General features: G+C 32.6%; 2 protein-coding genes, 1 long non-coding RNA gene and 1 pseudogene across 4 annotated transcripts in view; 3 read left to right on the plus strand and 1 right to left on the minus strand.

Moving 5' to 3' along the window:
- LOC120138700 overlaps nt 1-10752 on the plus strand; it is a 24402-nt gene extending 13650 nt beyond the window's left edge. Inside the window, exons 4-5 of the long non-coding RNA XR_005517556.1 lie at nt 3072-3078; nt 10742-10752. This is a non-coding gene — a long non-coding RNA (uncharacterized LOC120138700). The remainder of the gene's footprint in view (nt 1-3071; nt 3079-10741) is intronic.
- Nucleotides 3266-6155, plus strand: LOC120138696 (pentatricopeptide repeat-containing protein At4g21300-like). The gene is given in 4 exon segments (XM_039154111.1): nt 3266-4024; nt 4027-4083; nt 4086-5468; nt 5471-6155. Coding segments are annotated over 4 exon segments (2484 nt in total). The 5' UTR covers nt 3266-3375; the 3' UTR covers nt 5866-6155.
- LOC120138699 (coatomer subunit epsilon-1) lies at nt 7406-16623 on the minus strand. 2 transcript variants are annotated; one of them, XM_039154113.1, is made up of 8 exons: nt 16575-16623; nt 11743-11920; nt 11559-11648; nt 11283-11434; nt 8852-8987; nt 8614-8769; nt 8171-8250; nt 7406-7668 (listed from the first exon to the last, which is right to left on the minus strand). In XM_039154113.1, the coding sequence occupies exons 1-8, from the start codon at nt 16613-16615 to the stop codon at nt 7575-7577; spliced, it is 927 nt and encodes a 308-aa protein (XP_039010044.1). In that variant the 5' UTR covers nt 16616-16623; the 3' UTR covers nt 7406-7574. The 2 variants fall into 2 exon arrangements, with proteins under 2 accessions (XP_039010044.1, XP_039010045.1); XM_039154114.1 differs by lacking the exon at nt 16575-16623 and having other exon boundaries at nt 11743-12012.
- On the plus strand, nt 14372-18008 carry LOC120138697 (annotated as a pseudogene).
- Nucleotides 18009-19795: the final 1787 nt, after the last annotated feature.

Raw genomic sequence — 19795 nt, forward strand, 5'->3', positions numbered from 1 at the left:
AATTAAATATCAAACATAATTTGTGTACGAGTTCTTTATTACTTCATTTATGATCATTTGTTAAATAATTTTTTATAAATATATATTTTATATGAAATATTTTATTTCACTCATATTATAAGTGTGGTAAAATTTAATATATACAGTAATATTAATTAAATTTATCCTCACTTGACTCAATGACTTCAACTCATTTAAAAAAAATACATAAATATCAATTATAAAATATATTTAATAATTTTTCATGACAAAATTAGGAGAAAGACACAAATATTAGTTTTTTTATTATTCTTAAAAATATTTTTAAATTAAAAAATTTAATCATAGATAAATAAGTGAATGTTTATAGATAAATAAATGATTTATCTATTTTTTTAATGTTATGGATATTCACACTAATTTATATCATTTATAATATGTATTTTGAATATCCATAATTAAATTATATTATAATGTTTTTAAAATTTGAATTTTTTAATTCGATGATCGATGAAACTAATTTTTCTTGAAAAATAAATAAATAATTATGTGAAATTTGAAGAATTTTGATAAATAGTTGAAAGAAATATCTTTAATTTGTAATTTGATTAAAAAATAAGAATAAGTGGGAAAGATCTTTTATACATTGTTATTTTAATATGGTGTAGTATAGATTATGCACTTAAAAAAATATTGTTGTATTACTAATTATGTAATTAAATAATATTATTATTTTAATGTGATATAGATTAATTATGCACTTTAATGATATTATTATTTAAACATGAAGTATTACTAATCTGTATTTGGATAATATTATCATTTTATATGATATAGTATTGGCTAAATATAATATTTGTTTTTTTTAATATAGACATAGAAGAAGCACATATTTTTAATAATTCATTAAGATTATACCAATCAAATACAATTATAATATCAATTAGTCAGGATTAGTGTAACACGCAGAACTCGACCCGAAATATCTAACGGTCTAAGGGAATCACGTTTGGATCACCAGAGTGATTTTCGACTTAAAGTTTCAAGCTAAACATTTTTTTATATTAAAACCAATAAAAATAAAGATCACATATAAAATAAAGATCACATTTTTTTGTTACAACAGCTGAAGGGAATATTACAAAATACAGACGATGATATTTATATAAATATCACATATAAAATAAAGATGTTGTCACAGATAAAAATCAAAAGTATTACTTATATATATAACAGATGGGTTGCATGTGCATCAAATATTGGGTATCCAAATAGTCTCGCGCCACTAAGGCCGTATGATTATAATATCGGGTGTCCGTATTGTTTTCCCGATCGCCACTAAGGTCGTTCAAAATAATAGTGCCCATAAGGTCGTGTATAGTAATACTTACTATTACAATCACATACATCATTTCAGAGAGTACAGAAAGAATATACAAATAATACTAGTGATGGTAATCACATGACTAAATTATAAAATTTAGAAATAAACACATGTAAACTTATACCTAGCACAGCGACTAAAATAAATAACATACAAAAAGAAGGTTTCATCGAAACCTTAAACTCTCTGTTTGTTTCTTTCATTTCTGCTTCACTGCTCGTATTCCTTTCTATTTGTTTATCCTTTAAAGCCAGAAGGTTTCATCCTTTTTTTTATATATATAAAGCTTAACTAAATTATAAACCTAGTTTATAATATTATAATCTAATGTAAACCACAATTACATTATCCTTATTATTATTTTCAAACTTTAAAGATTTCATAACCAAATCAACATAAGCATATTAAGCAACCAAGCACCACATTACCACATACACGGAGCACATCAATTTTTTATGTTATTAATCTATATGTAAAAAATCGACAAACTGCAAATTAAAATCGAGTGACGTAAAAAAATTATATACGAATGCAAATTGTGTATCCAAATATAATCTAAGAGTCCCAAGTAGAGAAGATCATCATGATAACAAATAAGTGTCATCTTGATCAGTGGTGACGATGTCAAATTCAATCATAAGAAAAAAAATAAACGAAAACAACAGTCAAATGACAAAAAACGAGCCATAAAAAGTAAAAAAAATTATTTTAAAGACAGAGGAAGACGTGTTATAAATGTAAAGTTATTAAAAATAAAAAAATAAGAAAAAAAAAAGCAATGATGCACTATAATAAGATAAAAGAAAAGAACGAATATCATCTATCAACTATTAATACCAAAATTGATGCCATCGCCTACTACAAAAATAAGAAAAAAGAAAGAAAAAAAAAAAGACTACCGATGGTCAAAGAGAAAGAGATAAATCTTGGGCAAATCTTGGTCACCAAAGTTTGGATGAAAATCTTCTGAAAAATATTTTTTTTAAAACGTGAGGCAAAATCAAGAAGATGAAGAGAAAAAGATGATGGCAAAGAATTTGTGCAGCTGATGTTTTTCATGAGTAAGAAGATTACGTTTCCTAACTTCAATACTTAAGCTAAAACCAAAAATTTAAGCTCAATTCTCATCTAATTAAATTTAACCTTAACCTATTAATACCAATTGGGACCACTACCATGTCTTTATTGTCTTTGAAATTCACATCGTTATAGAAAAATGAGATTTTCAAATAAAAAATAATATACAAATTCAATTTCACAGAGATAAATTATAAAAACTTAATTTAGATTTTAAAATAGTACAAGGACTCGTGATATGTTAAACCTATTCTGGCGTGTAGTCAAACCCCGCTAAGAATTCTTGCCACCATGCTTGGTTGTTGGTGATAACTTATTTGGTAAACTATAAGTTTAGTATCTAAACTATTAGTTTTGTTTTGTTTTAGTATCTAAAATTTCTTTTATTTTAAAACCATATCTAAGTTTAATTTTTGTTTATTTTAGTACCCTGCTGGTCACTAAATTATTTTATCACTCTTATTTTAGTTACTAAAATTTATTTATTTTTAATTTAATTATTTAACTTTTAAATTGCTCTTAATTTAATCATTATATTTTCAAATTTATTTTTTATTTTAATTATATATTAATAAAATAATAAAAGATATCATGTTACAAAAATTATTTTTTTTGTACAAAAAAAATTTAGGTCAGGAGTGACTCCCGACAGAGCATACTTAAGACCTAATTAAGATTTACATAGAAATTTACATATTATCTATTAAGAGTGACAGTAATAAAATTCAAACTTGATATTAAAAGCTTAAATTCAAACTCATTTTATCTTTGGAACTACCACTAAATGGATGTATATAAACATCTTATAGAACAATATTTAACCAAAACCATATTTCCCTCCACTCCACTCTCAATATCTTCAAATTCCACAACGCAAACTTGAATTTTAGTCCATAGCCATTATAGAACTCAAATGCAGTGTTACTACGGGAGAAATGCACCTGAAAAATCTCTCTTCCATCCGTAAACTATATCGACTCATAATTACCCCTCTCAAATGTTTTCACACCACTTCCCTTCACGTCCCAAGTTCCCGACTTCCCTCATTGTTGCAATCTTCTTTTTCCCCTTTAAATCTTCAACATGGCAAACAGGTTCACGCCCAGCTCATCCTCAATGGAATTACTACCGCTAATCCCCTCCTTTTGGCCATGTATCTTCGTTGTGGTAGCTTTACTGATGGCAAGAACCTATTTTATCAGATGGATTTAGGGTGTATAAAGCGTTGGAATTTGATGATTAGAGGATTAGTTAATATTGGTAGCTTCCATTTTGCCTTGTTGTTTTATTTTAAGATGTTGGGTTGTGGAGTTTCTCCTGATAATTTTACTTTCCCTTCTGTAGTCAAGGCTTGTAGTGCTTTAAATAATGTGAGATTTGGTACCTCGATTCATGAGTTAATTGTGTTAACGGGTTTTGAAGGTAATGTTTTTGTCGGTAGTTCTTTGATCGGTTTGTATGTTGAGAACGGGTATATTAATCTCGCTCGTAATTTGTTTGATAAAATGCCGGTAAGAGATTCTGTTTTGTGGAATGTGATGCTTAAAGGGTATGTCAAATGTGCGGAATTAGATAAAGCCGTAGAGATTTTGAGGAAATGAGGAAAGGCGAAACAAAGCCAAATGAGTTGACATTTGCCGCTATTTTTCTGTTTGTAGTTTGAATGGAATGGTGAATTTCGGTACTCAGCTTCACGGCCTTGTTGTTAGCTGCGGTTTGGACTCGAATTCTATGGTGGTAAACACGATTCTGTCTATGTATTCAAGATGTGGTTGGTTGTCTGATGGTCGTAAATTGTTTGATATGATACCTCACGCTGATTTGGTGTCTTGGAATGGAATGATTTCGGGGTATGTACAGAATGGTTTTATGGAAGATGCTTTGAATTTGTTTAATGAGATGATATCTTCTGGTGTAAAACCTGACCCAGTCACCCTCTCAAGTTTTCTTCCGGTTGTTACCGTGATGAGAAGTTTAAGTAAAGGTAAGGAAATTCATGGATATATATTAAGACATGGAATCCCTTTAGATATGGTCTTAAAAAGTGCACTTATTGATGTATACTTGAAATGCAGGGGTGTGGAGATGGCACGGAACATTTATAACCAAAGCAACAAGGTTGATATTGTCATGTGTACAGCTATGATTTCAGGATATGTGCTTAATGGGTTGAACAATGATGCTTTAGAGATTTTCAGGTGGCTACTTAGGGAGAAAATCCGGCCGAATGCTGTAACACTGGCAAGTGTTCTACCCGCTTGTGCAGATTTAGCGGCAATAAAAGTGGGGAAGGAATTGCATGCTAATATCATCAAAACTGGGCTTGCTGATAGATGCCATGTGGGGAGTTCTGTCATAGACATGTATGCAAAGTGTGGAAGATTGGATCTTGCTCATCGTGTTTTTGGAAGGTTGTCTGAAAGAGATTCTGTTTGTTGGAACTCAATGATCACTAGCTGTTCCCAAAATGGAAAACCTGAGGAGGCCATTGATCTCTTCCGTCAGATGGGGAGGACTGGAACCAAGTACGACTGTGTGAGCATATCAGCTGCTCTTTCTGCTTGTGCCAATCTACCAGCACTGCATTTTGGGAAAGAGATCCATGGGTTTATGATTAAAAGTTCACTCTTTTCTGATTTATTTGCTAAGAGTGCACTCATTGATATGTATGCAAAATGTGGAAACTTGGGTTTCGCTCGGCATGTATTTGACATGATGGAAGAGAAAACTGAAGTTTCATGGAATAGTATCATTGCCGCTTATGGAAACCATGGCCTCCTTAAAGATTGTCTTGCCCTGTTCGATGAGATGTTGAAAAATAAAATTCAGCCTGATCATGTTACCTTTCTAGCTATAATATCTGCTTGTGGTCATGCTGGTAAAGTTAATGACGGAATTCATCACTTCGAGAGCATGACAAATGGATACGGAATCCCACCTAGGATGGAACATTATGGATGCATGGTAGATTTATTTGGACGTGCTGGTCTTTTGAATAAGGCTTTTGAAACCATACAGAGCATGCCGTTTCTCCCGACGTGGGTGTTTGGGGTACATTGCTTGGAGCCTGTCGAAACCATGGAAATGTTGAGCTTGCTGAATTGGCTGCAAGACATCTTTTTTATTTGGACCCCCAGAATTCCGGTTACTATGTACTGCTTTCGAATTTACTTGCTGATGCCGGACATTGGAGGAGTGTGCATAAGGTACGGAGTTTGATGAAGGAAAGAGGAGTTCAGAAAGTACCTGGATACAGTTGGATAGAGGTCAGCAACACCACCCACATGTTTGTTGCTGCAGATGGAAGTCACCCACAGTCCAAGCATATTTATTCATTGCTGAAGACTCTTCTTGTAGAGCTAAAAAGAGAAGGATATGTTCCTCAGTTTTATCTTCCAATGTGCCCAAACGATATGGTGTCATGACTGTCACTTCCACCTCCGTGCTCGCAACCGGAATCAGAGATAAATTTTTAGCCCGGGAACCACAGGCCGCATCGGTACATTAGCAACGCAAGTTTTTGAGGTATGCTCACTGCTCGGACACCTTTGAATTCCATATTGAAGTATACATTGCATGTGGAGTTTGGAGACAAAGGTTAGTTGAGTCAAAAAAGAAAAAGACAAAAAGAATGTGAGGTAAATTTAAATCATATTGGCATGAAGGCAAATGTTATTTAAGCATGAAGTAATGAATTGGAGGATGATGAAATAACAATACCTGTAGGCTAGAAATATTAGATATAGAGAATAGAGCAGAGAGTATAATGATTTGTTGAACTGTTTAGATTTTGAGTATGGAATAAATGTGCAAGTTGATTGCTGTTTTAGCCTTATAAGTTTTTTACCATCAACTAGTTGATCTATTGGGATGAAACACTAGATCCTTTATGCAAGATCAGGGGTTTGAATCCTGATATTTGCGAATAGAACAAACTAAGTTAGGAGTCGTCATTGTCTCTACAGTATCCAATTGGGATAATCGGGATTAATATTATGTTATGTGTTTATCAATGATTGGTCTAAATATTTTTTATAATTACTTAAAATAAATATTTATCTTTTTATTTTTTTTAAGATTAAAGATGAAATTGAAAAAATAATAAAATGTAGAGGATAAATTCTGCTATTATATATTAACTAAATGGATCATTTTATTTTTATGACGACACGTATTGATTTTTGATTGGTTCAGAGGACATCATATTCTATTTCAGAAATGACTAGATCACATAAATGAGTAAATCAGTCAATGACGGAAAAGTTCATGTATAAAATTGAGAATGAAAAAAAAATTATATGACATTAAGGAATCTAATGTAATTGATACGAGGATGAGAGAGGTCAAACTATCCATGGGTGACTTTTTGTAAGACTGGAATATAAACAAACTTGTGGTCACTTTTTGGATATGATCTATGTGTTTATCGGTCCGCATGTCTTCTCGTCTCTTAATGGCCCAACGCATGAAACATGTCAATTTAATGTCGAGAACTCAAGTACATCCATTTTAACGAAGACAATGCATACAGAAATTCTTAAGCAATGATATGAAATTCTTTCCCCTTTTTCCACGTGTCTTGTAACGTAAATTTCATGTCATTGGTGCCATTAAGCTTTTAACTGTGGGTATTAAATTAAAACTTTAATTAAACATTAGATATGATTTTAAAAAATTATGTACTAAAACAAAAGTGATAGTTTAAGTATTAAACATGTAATTTGTCTTAGTTTTTTTAACGCCATGTAACTAAAATAAAACAAAAATAATGTTTGATGTAATTTTGAAAAAAAATAATAATTATGTGACCAAAATAGAAACTAAGTGATAAGCATGTGACCAAATAGGTAGTTTATCCAAAATTTTACTATTTTAATTATTTGTTTGAACAGTTGAACAAGATTCCAGTTTGGCCCAAGTAACTTTGCCCAAAATTTCCATGGACAGGTAGAGGCAATAGCAGAGTGATATAAATTTATGATTAACAGTACAAGCAATAGTAAAAAACCATAGGATCCAAATGTCTCCAAGTAGCCTTTCATATTACTGAGAAAGCACTAAACTAGCCAACAATCTCATAATTGATCATACACATAACAAATTGTGTACACAACAAAAAACCAACTGCACATCTTCAACCAACTGATTGCACCGCTCTTTCGAAGCTGTCTTCTGCGGATGCTGCACGCTTGACAAGAATGTGCTCTGGGTGTGTGAGTTTCAGTTGGCTACAAAGTAGTAGTAAGACGCAGGGTTAGGGTTGGGAGCATTTGGTGAATATGGACCCCACAAATAGATTGAAAGGATGGCTAAATCTCAGTTTAAAAACGCACGCTTAAGCCCTAACCTTCATTACCAAACAAGGCCGCCCAAACCAGGATCCTCAGAGTTTGGCGTGCAGATACGAATATATATGCTATTTTGTTAGTGTTGCACAACATTCAATAGAAACATAGAAGAAAGGATGCTAACACAGCAAATACATATATATGTGCTATTCTTAATTACCATCTACAATATTGGACCCGATAATCAATCTGCCAAATGTAACTACAGAACACTTTTTTTGTCATCAGCTTAGAAACATAAAATCATGTTATCGCATAAAATTATACATGAGCCAACTAATACGAAGCCAAAACTTCAAAAAATATTCCAAACTGAGTAGGGAGTATTTAACAAATAAAAGCTAGGACAAACAAGGATAGAGGATATGAATGGCTAGTTTACCTTAGGTAACGTGAAGTTGATTTACCAAGGTGTAGGCTGCATACAACCATGTTGGCCAGAGTTTCAGAATCCTTGGCGTCCTATATCCATTGACAAACAACCACTTATCACATAAAATTATATATGAGCCAACTAATATGAAGCAATGGAACTCGAGTGAAATATTCAGTGTCATGATGAATCCAAACCTTTAAAATTGACAGGAATACAAGGAACTAGAGGAAAATCCAAGACTCAAATTCAATATCATTTAAATTCACTCAAAGGTTATATCAACAAATGAAACTTGACGCATATCAAGTGTGGCAGAGTAATTTAAAATCATGAAACACATTAAGTGTAGTCAGTGCTGTTCATGGGGAGATAATCAGAGCAAAGAATTGCAAATTCATGGGTTTAAATCTAGCAAAAACAAAAATTTGATTTCCCCCACTAAAGCTTGCCTTATTAAGTGCTTCAAGTAGCAGTGTTTCAGCCTCATCAAAGTTCCCCATGTGCATACAGCAGACAGCCTTCCCATTTAGGATCAATCCAGTCATTGGATATTTCTCAGAGAAATCTTGGAAGATGAGATATGCTTCCTGTATCTTGGAACCACCCTGATTTGGTAGAATAACATGTTACACCGTTCCATCATGGTTTCTCACTTGCAGTATTATCTAAATGAAAATTATGCCATACCACTGCCAGATTCAACCATGCGTTTGCTAGTTGAGTCAATGTATGGTCCTCATCAATCTGCTGCATGACTCTAAGTTGTCTTTCTGCATAATCTGACCGGTGCATCTTAATGAAGATTTGCACATTCAATGCATGGCTGAAAACGGATAGCAGAAAATTTCAACAAATAAATCAAAGCTTCCAATTTACATGTACGAATATAAGTTGCTGATCTGCTTTAGCAGTCTCAAGAGTCAACTCAAATTCACTAGAAGGAACAAATACTTTTTCAGAGGCCCATTAAATGGAACATTTGCATTCTCTAGAGGAATTCGCATCAACTCCTATTTTACATCTGTGAGTATATTTGGTACGGGGATTTTACAAAATAAACTTCTCGTAGAAATGCAATATTAGGCCAACATGCTATACAAACTTATGCATGTAATTTTCTTCTATGGTAAAAATGACAGAACCTGCATAGGCAAGAAATATTTTATAGTTACCGGCTTATGAATTTACTTAATTACTATTTATCTATCAGCAAATTTCCAATTAAAATTAATCAAAAGTGGGCACTGTGAGCCATTCATGCAGCATCCCAGCCAATCAGACTGCTAGGGTATGAGGTAAACTGAATGAACTAAAAGTTGCAAAGCCAATGCCAGAGCAACCATGATTATGAAGTGAACAATATTCATATCCCATCGGCCTTCGGCAAAACTTCTTAAAGCTGGTGATAGTTAGGTGATGTACCACTACATGGGTTTAACTAATAATTTTGCCTTTTATTTAATTAGCCTTATATCAAAAAGTTTTCCTTCAGCATCCGGGTCATAGGGTGTCAAGAGCTTCAAAGCATGAATGTCCATATTCTTTTGTACCAACTAAACTCATTAAAAATGAATAATTGTACAGATATATTTCCCTCTAAACATAAAATTGTAAGCCGGCAGAAAAAATAAGCAAGAGCTAAATCTATGCAGTTAAACAATAAAACACTATATATTAAGTTTTTTTTTTATTAAGCTAATAAGCTAAAGGTGATTATACAGCAATATTTGTTCTAAGTACTCTCAACCATTTGACAATGGACGCTTAATCACCCTTGCAGTCGCTTGTGCTCGAACCCATGACCTCCAGGAACAACAATAATTCCTTTAACCACTGAGGTAAGATGGTTCGTGCCTCCGTATTATGTTACAGTGGAAGAAAAAGAGCATATCTCAAAGGTCACAATAAGCTCATACAAGTGGATTCATAAGGGGAAAATTCAACAAAATCCAGCCGATATATACCAAGAATTTTGTCCTATACTTCAGGTATTTGCTTTTTAACTATACCAAAGCAATATTATTCACCTCAGACCACAAACATAGAAACAAGGCAAATGGGTTGGCTGAAGAATGCATTATTAAAAATGAAGAACAATATGCAAGTCAGGTATCAACCAAATGTAGATCTTCTTGCACTACTTCCAAATACAAACTTACAAGTTGCTATTCACTACAATGGTGAATATATAGCAACATCGACAGTATTTAAATTACATACAGAGAATACCTTACTCAAACTTTCCCACTGTTGTTGTATCTTGAAAATTGAAGAGATAATCCTTATCATCTATTTAGATATAGGATCTGTTTGTTTAGATCTAAAATCTTTTATAATATGTTGTTCTCATGCAAAATATAATTTTCAATTTGTGGATGATCTACTGGTATAAAGTAAAACAAATAGGTGAAACTCAATATAAAGCTACTGCACCTATTTTCATCCATTTAAACTGGGAAGTGGGGCATCATTGATATATTGTAACTGGTCTCTTTTTAATAGGAAATAACATCCTAAGCTCATTTTGATGCAAGTTTCTCTATTAAATGGATCGTTTCTTAGGGCCACAAAGAATAGTTCAGGAACCATCTAAAGTCTAATCCTTAACATTTACACCACCTGCATCAGTTGATTTTCCCCTCAAGAGGACAGGTTAGTAATTTTCTATTATCAAACGTCTGAACTTTAGCACATTGAACTTTGCAAGTGATAATTTTGGATCAACATGAAATACAGAGGAATTAGAGCTGTATAAAGGTTGATTATATTGATTCATGTAGAATTTGGTTGGTATTATTATTTCAAACCAACCTCAAGTCCTTCCTTCTTAACTTTGTTTCCTGGTTTCCCTTACTAGTCTCAAGCTACATAAAGGGAGATGATTTTAGCCTATCTAATGAGCCTTACTATGCATAAAACTTCAAGCCGAAAAACCTAAAGAAGTAAAGATCTAATGATTTTGACGGTCAAGAAGGCTAGATGAATTAAAAATACAACAAATATTCACCAATTTAAACATATATAGAACAAAGAACAAGAATCAATGACTTATTTTGACATCAGCAATAATAACAGGATGCAAGCACAAATGAAAATAAAGTTGAATGAGAAAACTCACAGTTCCATGGTGCCACCAGCATTGGTGTGTTTAAGAGCTTCATTATAATCTTCTTCATTCATGAAAACGATTCCAGCAATCAACCTTAATGTGGCATTGTTTCCAATTGCTGGATCTGCCAACCACTCTTTCAAGCTCGCAATTATTGACTCCTAAATGCGACAATTCAGTACAACCCAACCGTAAATCCCCATCAAAACAGCATACTTTTCCCGTTCATTTAGCAGATCTTTACTTATAACAACAAAATTCAAGCAGATCTAAAAGGAAATTCACCTTATCGTGAGGGTTGGAGAGATATTGGGCCAGTAATTTAACGGCTTGGAGAGGAGTGGCGGCGGCGGAGTCGATCTCATTGATCACCAGCTGAGATTTGAGAAACGAGAAAGAGTATTAGAAATTGCGAATATTTTACGCGGGAGAAGAAAACGAAATGGAGTAGAAAGAGGGGAGGAGGTGCCTGGTAGCTGCCGAGGGCGATGTAAGAGCGGTAGACGAGGCAGTCGCGCTCGACGGCGTCGTCGGGGGAGAGGTTGGGAAGATCGCTGTTGTTGATGGCGGCCTGGTATGAACCCAAGTAGAAATTGTTCCTCAAATTGAACAAGTGATCTGGTGCTGCCATTTTCCCTAACACAAATCTCAAATCAACTACAAAGGTTTTTCAGTTTTTTTTTTCTTTCAGATTTTTAAAATCTGTCTAAACTCCTTCCCTCTCTTCGCTTTCTATAATATATCAGACAGATCTACCACTATTGGGTGTTTCGCAATTTTTATTAATTAATATAAAATTATTTATAAATTAAAATTTATTAAGTTAATTATTTATTTGGGAAAACTACTTATTTGATCATTCACCTATTTCCGTGTTTATATTTTGGTCATCCAAATATTTTTTATTCGGCTTAATATAAAAATAAATGTCCAAAATATTTCCGAGTTATTTATGAACCGAAATAAGCTACTTGATACTTAACTCGAAAAATATAATTATTAATAATATTATAAATACATTTAAAAATTTAAATTATTAATAATATTTACATTTACGTGTTTTTTTAAATATAATATAATATTTTTATGTACTTAAGTTTCCGATCCAAGTTCGAACTTTAGCTTCAGTCGAGTTAATTTTAATTTTTTTTTATTTCAAGCTTTCCGAACTTCAAACTTAAAAATTTTAAAATCAATGAATTTTCAAACCGAAATCAAGTTCCAATTTGATGAAGCAGAGTTATGAAATGGTGGGAATGAGCATGCAAGTGCATGTTGGACAAATGTTGAGATTTTACAGCACTTACGTTTGCTTTTCACTGTACTCAGGTAGGGAGGTTTAATGCCACTGCACTCATTTCAAAATTCGACTCATCTCTTTTTGTTGCATTTAATCCGTAAATCTACATGCATTGAAAATCTGAAAACGCGGCACGATCATCAAGAACAGGAGATCATCGCAATTCACAGATCATTGCTTCCATTCAATTCAATGGCAAATTTTCCCTCTATATAAACCACAATGGATATGAGATTTAGCAGTAAACAGTTATGGTTCGTAGAAATAGTGGAAGCTCGCTGTTTTCAAGCCTAGTACTGATCCTGGTTCTGCTCGTCCAGAGCGACGCAGCTCGTCCTCGTCAGCTTGGGACGACGGCGGAGTTGGTGGTGCAGAATAGACAGGAAGCTAAGGGAAACTATAGGGAGATGAAGAACTTGCCACCTTTTCCTTTTCCGTTCCCGGACATGCCGTTTACGCCACCACTTCAGCTGCCGCCATTGCCGTTTACGCCACCCGGTCCTCCGTTTGCTGGTTTTCCTTTACCGCCTTTCCCTTTTCCTCCCATTCCTTTCCTCTCACCTCCTCCTATCTAAAAACCCTAGTTATCTATAACCATATAAGCTACCTTATGATGTTTCACAATGCTCTGATCTCTCTGATTTTAGTTGAAGTGTTTTGCATCTTCATGCTGTTTAGTATTGTGTAATTTAATGACCAATAAAGGTTTGTCCTGTTTCCTTGTTAAAAAGATTACTCTTCTTCTTTTACGACGAGATGGATAGATATATGGAGACAGACGCAGGTATTTTCACTCAGAAAATCAGAAAGGTTCCAATACTCATTATGCATGTAATATCCAACGACAAACGATATGGACAATTATTGATTTTAGGGAAGAAAAAGAAGAGATTTAGAGGGTTTTTAAGTATTAAATATTTTATTTTTATAAAAATAAAAAAATAAAATAAAATTAAAAATTATATCACCTGTCAAACAATGATTGGGTGACATTTTTTAACGAACGTTAATAATTCAATCTTAAAATGATAACAGAATGAAACATGAGACATTTACTTTGATCAAAAACAATTTATACGCCTAAATGAAAAAATGTTTAAATGCAACATTACCCCTTGAATTATGATTTTCATATAAAGTTGATCCCTAAAATATTTTTTATTACGTTTTGTCCCATGAAGTTTAAATAATTGTTTTATTTAGCCCCAATTGTTTCATGTTAAAAACGTGAGGGTAAGTTAATCACTCAATTATTTGCACAATTTCGTTTTGTTATTCAACTTTTTTTTTTCAAAATCATTACTAAAGTTAAATTTTTGTTTTGTTTTGATCATCTATTTCAGTTCGATTTATTTTTTAAGTTTATAGTATATAAGAATTTATTTATGTCAATTTTTTATTCGACGCACAAATTTAATTTATATAAATAAATAATATTATAACATAAATAATATATTAATTTTTTATTAAACTAAAAATAATTATAAAATAATATATATTTCAAATATTTTTAACTATTTGACAATGAATACTCAATCATCTTTGCAATCGTTGGTACCCTTAACCTCTAAAAATAATAATGATTCCTTTAACCATCGAAATAAATTAGTCATACAACAATATATTAAATTATTTGTCCTATGAACATTTTTACATCATTTTGTGATTTATGGATAATTTTATTGACAAAGAAAATTTGTGCAAACTTGAATGACAATGTGTGTGCTGCAGTTTATCCAAACAAAAATTCGTTATTGCCAATGTGGAAACACCCAAAATACCCTCCAACTACAGGCTCCGAACACTGTAGTTGCTCGCCTCCCTCCTCCCTCTCTGTCACAATTCCGCAAACCCTAACTCTTCTATAACCTAATTGCGGCTTCCTTTATCTTCTTATTTGTTTCTCTATTGATTTCTTTAACGACCGACTTTCCTTTTCTTTTTTTTTACTATGTTTCTGTTTGTATGTAAATGATTACTTCTTTTCCCTGTTTATTTGATTTCCTAAAGAGGAAACTATGTCAGAAGTGGCTAAAAAGGAGACCCAACAGCCAACGCCACCGACGTCTGATCGTAAAGGAAACGGGGTGGCGATGTCGCAGAGCATGACGACGATGCACCGGTTAAGGCTGAACCCTAACACGGAGCACAAGCCGGAGAACTACGAGGGCTTGCAGTTGGAGTTCAGTCCGCTTTTGTTCAGCTCCCTGGAACGTTACTTGCCTCCTCCAATGCTCTCACTCTCTCGCGATTCGAAGCTCCATTACATGCGCGATATTATCCTTCGTTACTCTCCTGAAGGCGAGCGTACACGCGTTAGCTTCCTTTCTCCTTTTATTACCTTTATTTTTTGGGTTTTTATCACTATATGTTTTGAATTTCAGGTTCAGATATTTATTTCCTTTAAAATGTATGTTGTTATGAAATAATAACATGTTATTGAAGGTGAAAATTGGATGAATGTTATTGTTTATAATACAATGCAATACAAAGAATATGTTTATTATTTTATAACTTTGATCTCAAGAAATTGAAAATGTTCATGCTGGCTTTAACTCCATTTTTTGATTGGTTGTTAACAGGCTCAAAGGCAGCGAGAATACAGGCAAAAGATTACAACACACTATCAGGTATTGTTTGAATTCTTAATTTATATCTGAAATATAGTGTATTTTCTTCGTAAGGCTTATATATATATGTATGTATGTATATGTACTTCCCCCCTTAAGTTATCTCTACATTTTGCAGCCTCTGCATAAGGAATTGTATACCATGAATGCTTCAAACTTCTTTGTGCCGTCATTTCTCAAAGCAATTAATGAGAATAAAGAGGAAAGTTTTAGAAGAATAATGACTGAACCCTCCCAAGGAATTTTTACTTTTGAAATGCTTCAGCCCCATTTCTGTGAATTGTTGTTATCTGAGGTTAGATTATTGATGCATTCTCTCTTGCTAAATTTTGCTTTTAAGTTTCTTGTTTTTTAGTTTTTATATTTTCTTATCAGGTTCTGATTGCTTAGGTAGAGAACTTTGAAAAATGGGTCCATGAGACAACTCAGAATCATGCGACCAAACACAATGAACAAATTTGGTGCTGTTTTAGTTGATTTTGGTCTGGAGACCATGCTTGACAAGTTGATGGAGGACTTTATTCGACCTATATCCAAAGGTATTTAATTTCCATCCATCATGAGATTGTAAATGTATGCTACCTAGACAATTTTTTAATTTATTAGTTTCGGAAAATGGTCTGCAGTTTTCTTTTCTGATGTTGGTGGATCTACGCTGGACTCTCATCATGGTTTTGTTGTTGAGTATGGAATTGATAGGGATGTCGAGCTTGGTAGGTTCTAACTTCTTTCTATGTTTTTTTCTCAATTAACTGCTCTATCAGGTATTCGAATGATAAAAGTTTATATTTTATAATGTAAGCTGGAACTATATAAACCTTAGGAGATTAAAGCATTGGCTAAAACAATAGGAAAAAATTAATAATTCTTTTGGATTCTACAGTTCCAAGTTATCAGATGGTATTGCACGATATAACTTTCTGAATGTCTCTTGACTTTCTCATGCATTGCTCACTACTTTTTTCCTTTATTAAATGATGGCATGGGTCATTTTGTTACATTTCAAATTCCTTATCTATCTTTTCTTGAACTCCTACACTATCAATATGATCAGCTATCTCTTTCTTCCAAATATTTTAATTTTTGTGCACATTAAATCATTGATGCTTGTTCCAATGAACTTCTTGTGTATAATACCACTGAATTATTACTTAATTGCTGCTAGAGGTTTTTTAGTTTAAAATCTTCTTGTTAAAGTTGTAGCTTCACAAACTTCTGTAGCTTTGTGTTTGTAGGTTTTCATGTTGATGATTCAGAAGTCACCTTAAATGTTTGCTTGGGTAAAGAATTTACTGGTGGGGACTTGTTCTTTCGAGGTGTTCGTTGTGATAAACATGTTAATACAGAAACTCACAAAGATGTATGCTATTCCTTACTATTTTTTTTTCTTTTACTGTTAATTTAAAGCACATGAATTGAAGCTTTCCTGGGGCTTAATTATTCAGCTATAATTGCTGCATGTTCAGCAAAGCATTAAGATGAAATTTAGTTTCTGTTTGATAAAAAGTTCCCTGTAGTAGCAAGTGAACAAGAACTGACTGCCCCATGTCACACAGCGCCCTCCCCTCCATTTATTTAGTTATTTATACAATTTTCAAGTGATGAATCATGGTAATATCAAGATAGCCTATTCTGCTCATTTATTGTGTTCTCTTTTTCTTGTGCATTATAGGAAGTCTTGGATTATTCTCATGTTCCAGGACGCGCTGTTCTTCATTGCGGGCGCCATAGACATGGTGCAAGAGCCACAACAACTGGAAATCGGGTCAACTTACTTCTGTGGTGCAGAAGGTGTATTTCTCTTGCACTTTACAGAAATAACCTTATGAAGGGATAACTAGTCGTGTCAGGTTTTCTTAAAATTGATATACAGCAAGTTGGAAAGAGTTTGTCCATTGAGTAAAGCTTAGCCAATGGTTTGCATTTAAATATCTTAAATTAGTATTTATACTGAAATATTAAGAATAGTATAAAAAAATTCTTTGAGAAGCCAAAGGATTTTCGAATATTGAAGTATAATTTGACTAGATTTAGAATCCTGACTTGCTTTTTGGAGTTGAAATACTAAAAAATATCTGTGGGTGACTGAAATTTTAATTTAGTTAGCTCATGCATCCTTGGAGAGTGGAGCTACCTGAAATATATTTATGTTGTTTTAGTTATTTTATGTATTTGGTACAAATCTAAGTTGATGAAAGAAAAGTATAATGTTGGAGCTTTCTAGGACTTATTTTCCATATTTCCTAATTAAAGCATCAATAAAAGGATTTGTTCGGGAATAGTTTGGGCTACAAACTGCTTGCTTTCTTGTTGTTACCATCAACTTTGAACTTTCTGTCAGATCATTACTAGAGCTGAGTTTTCCATTTTAAGAATACATGTTTCAATGTTTAAGACATAGGATTAGGATGCACTAATGTTTCTTACTTAAACAAGTGTTGGGGTTCATGTCAGTGTGCAGTCCTTGAAGTGTATTACACAATGTATGAGGTTGAGAATTGGAGCGTTATTCTTTGTATCTAACTGCATGCAAAATTTTGTTCCAGTTCGGTGTTCCGTGAGCTGAGGAAATATCAGAAAGATTTGTCAAGCTGGTGTGGAGAGTGCCAACGTGAGAAAAAAGAAAGGCAGAGAGTCTCAATTGCCACTTCCAAACGGGTAAAAATAAAGTCCTTGTGAATTGCTCCTGTATGGATATAATAAAATATATATTAATTGGCATCGACTTCAATCAGGAATTGCTGAAGAAGGAAGGGAAAGCTGTGACTTGAACCTGGTTTATCTTACAAGTTGTTTGCTTCTGAAACTGTAAAAATAGATGGGAGTGTTGGCATTGCTATAACAAACAACCAAAACTTCATTGTTGTCATGTCGTCTGACACTAATGCTGCTTACACATACGCATCTTGTCTAAGGGATTGTTTGTTTGGCTCTTAATGGAATCATTCAGCGTTGAATGTTGAACCGTTCAGAATTCAGCGCGTTTGTTTCGCACCTCTGAATGATTCAGTGTTGACTGATTCAGTAAAACAGTGCTGAATGATTCAACATCAAAGTACATTCTGAATGATTCAGAGTCATTATCAAACAGCACGTCACATTCAGAGCTAATTTATACAGAGCTTCTGAATCATTCAGCATTCGAATCATTCAACGCTTAATCATTCAACGTTTAATCATTCAGCGCTTAACCAACTCAATTTCAAAACCATAGATAGTTACAAACAGTTGATAAAGAACGTGGAATATTATTGACAAAGTTTCATTCATATCACGATAAGTTAAACAAACTATAGATAGTAATGTCAAGGGTTCAAACCTTGCAAATTGAGTAAATTGAGTTGGAAGTGTTGTCTCTGTAGCGGGCCTTTGTAAAATCCAAACTGGATTAGTTTGTCAATAGATTTTGTGAGCTTACCAAAAATGGGAAGGAAATAATCGTACAAATTAGTTAATAACCTAACTCCTGCATTTGGATGGGGGTAAAGTTTTTTTTTTCTAGAATGTGATATTCATGTTTGGATTGCAAATATTCTCAATAAGGGGTAATAAGTCATTTCCAACAGTGGTATTTTAGGGGTTTATTACTGGGAATGTCATTCCCCCATCCTTTAGGTATTAATATTTTTCCATGAATTTAGACTAAAATACACTTAAAACAATATTTTTTTTAAAAAAACATATCCTTCTCCTAACTTGAATAAAAAAATTCTACGAAGGGTAAGTTGTAAATTTATTCTTAAATTATTTTAGATTTACAAAAAAAATCTACAATTAGAATTTTATATGAAGTTCATAGGTTAAAATAAAATTAAACTAATTTATCTTTTAAATTTTGTAAAAAAAAATTATATAAATTTTATGAATTTAAATTTTTTAAAGAAATTATATAAATTAAAAATAATAAAATTTATATTTTCTATGATCTTTTATACAAATATTTTCTTTTGAATATTTAGAATTCAATTTGTTTAAAAAAACAAATATATAACGAGGACAATTTGGTAAAATGTACATTTCAATTATCTTTTATTCTTTTAACCAAATATTATAATCTTATATTCCTACTAAATAAATTAAACACAACAATGCAACATTTCAAATAATGTATTAGGCAATGTTATATTCTCAGTAATGTATTAGGTAATGTTACACTCCGATAATTATATTCTCGGAGTTAATGTTACATTCCAAGAATCAATTTGAAGAGAAGATTGGTAATCCCATTGGTAAATTTATGTATCCACACAAATCTCACATACAAAATTTTGCCATGGCTCCATGGGTTTAGATTCTGTACTTAAACGTGTTTACACAATTTGTTTCTTCTCCATGAAATCAGTTTTCTTTCAAATAAAATTCAATACCCGGTTGCGTCCTACCCAATTTACATTGTTCCCTAAACGAAATTGTAGGAATAGTTGATTAACTAAAACGAATTCCTAGGAATAGTCGAGTGATCAAAGAAATATTATATTTAAAAATTAAAATTAAAAGGATAAATTACATTATAATCATTAAACTATTATTTTTCTACTTTGATCATCAAACTATTTTTATATAGAAATCATTAATATTATATGTTTTCTATT

This window comes from Hibiscus syriacus, unplaced genomic scaffold (assembly GCF_006381635.1).
Source record: "Hibiscus syriacus cultivar Baekdansim isolate YM2019G1 unplaced genomic scaffold, ASM638163v2 tig00110705_pilon, whole genome shotgun sequence".
Lineage (NCBI taxonomy): Eukaryota > Viridiplantae > Streptophyta > Magnoliopsida > Malvales > Malvaceae > Hibiscus > Hibiscus syriacus.

What these genes read in the sequence shown, in the direction of transcription:
- LOC120138699 (XM_039154113.1), bottom strand. Translation starts at nt 16,615, where the DNA reads ATGTGCTTTAAATTAACAGTAAAAGAAAAAAAAATAGTAAG. An exon ending in AAAGAAAAAAAAATAGTAAG is followed by an intron (nt 11,921 to 16,574) that starts GAATAGCATACA and finishes AGTTGATTTGAG; the next exon opens with ATTTGTGTTAGGGAAAATGG. An exon ending in GCTGGTGGCACCATGGAACT is followed by an intron (nt 8,988 to 11,282) that starts GTGAGTTTTCTC and finishes ATCCGTTTTCAG; the next exon opens with CCATGCATTGAATGTGCAAA.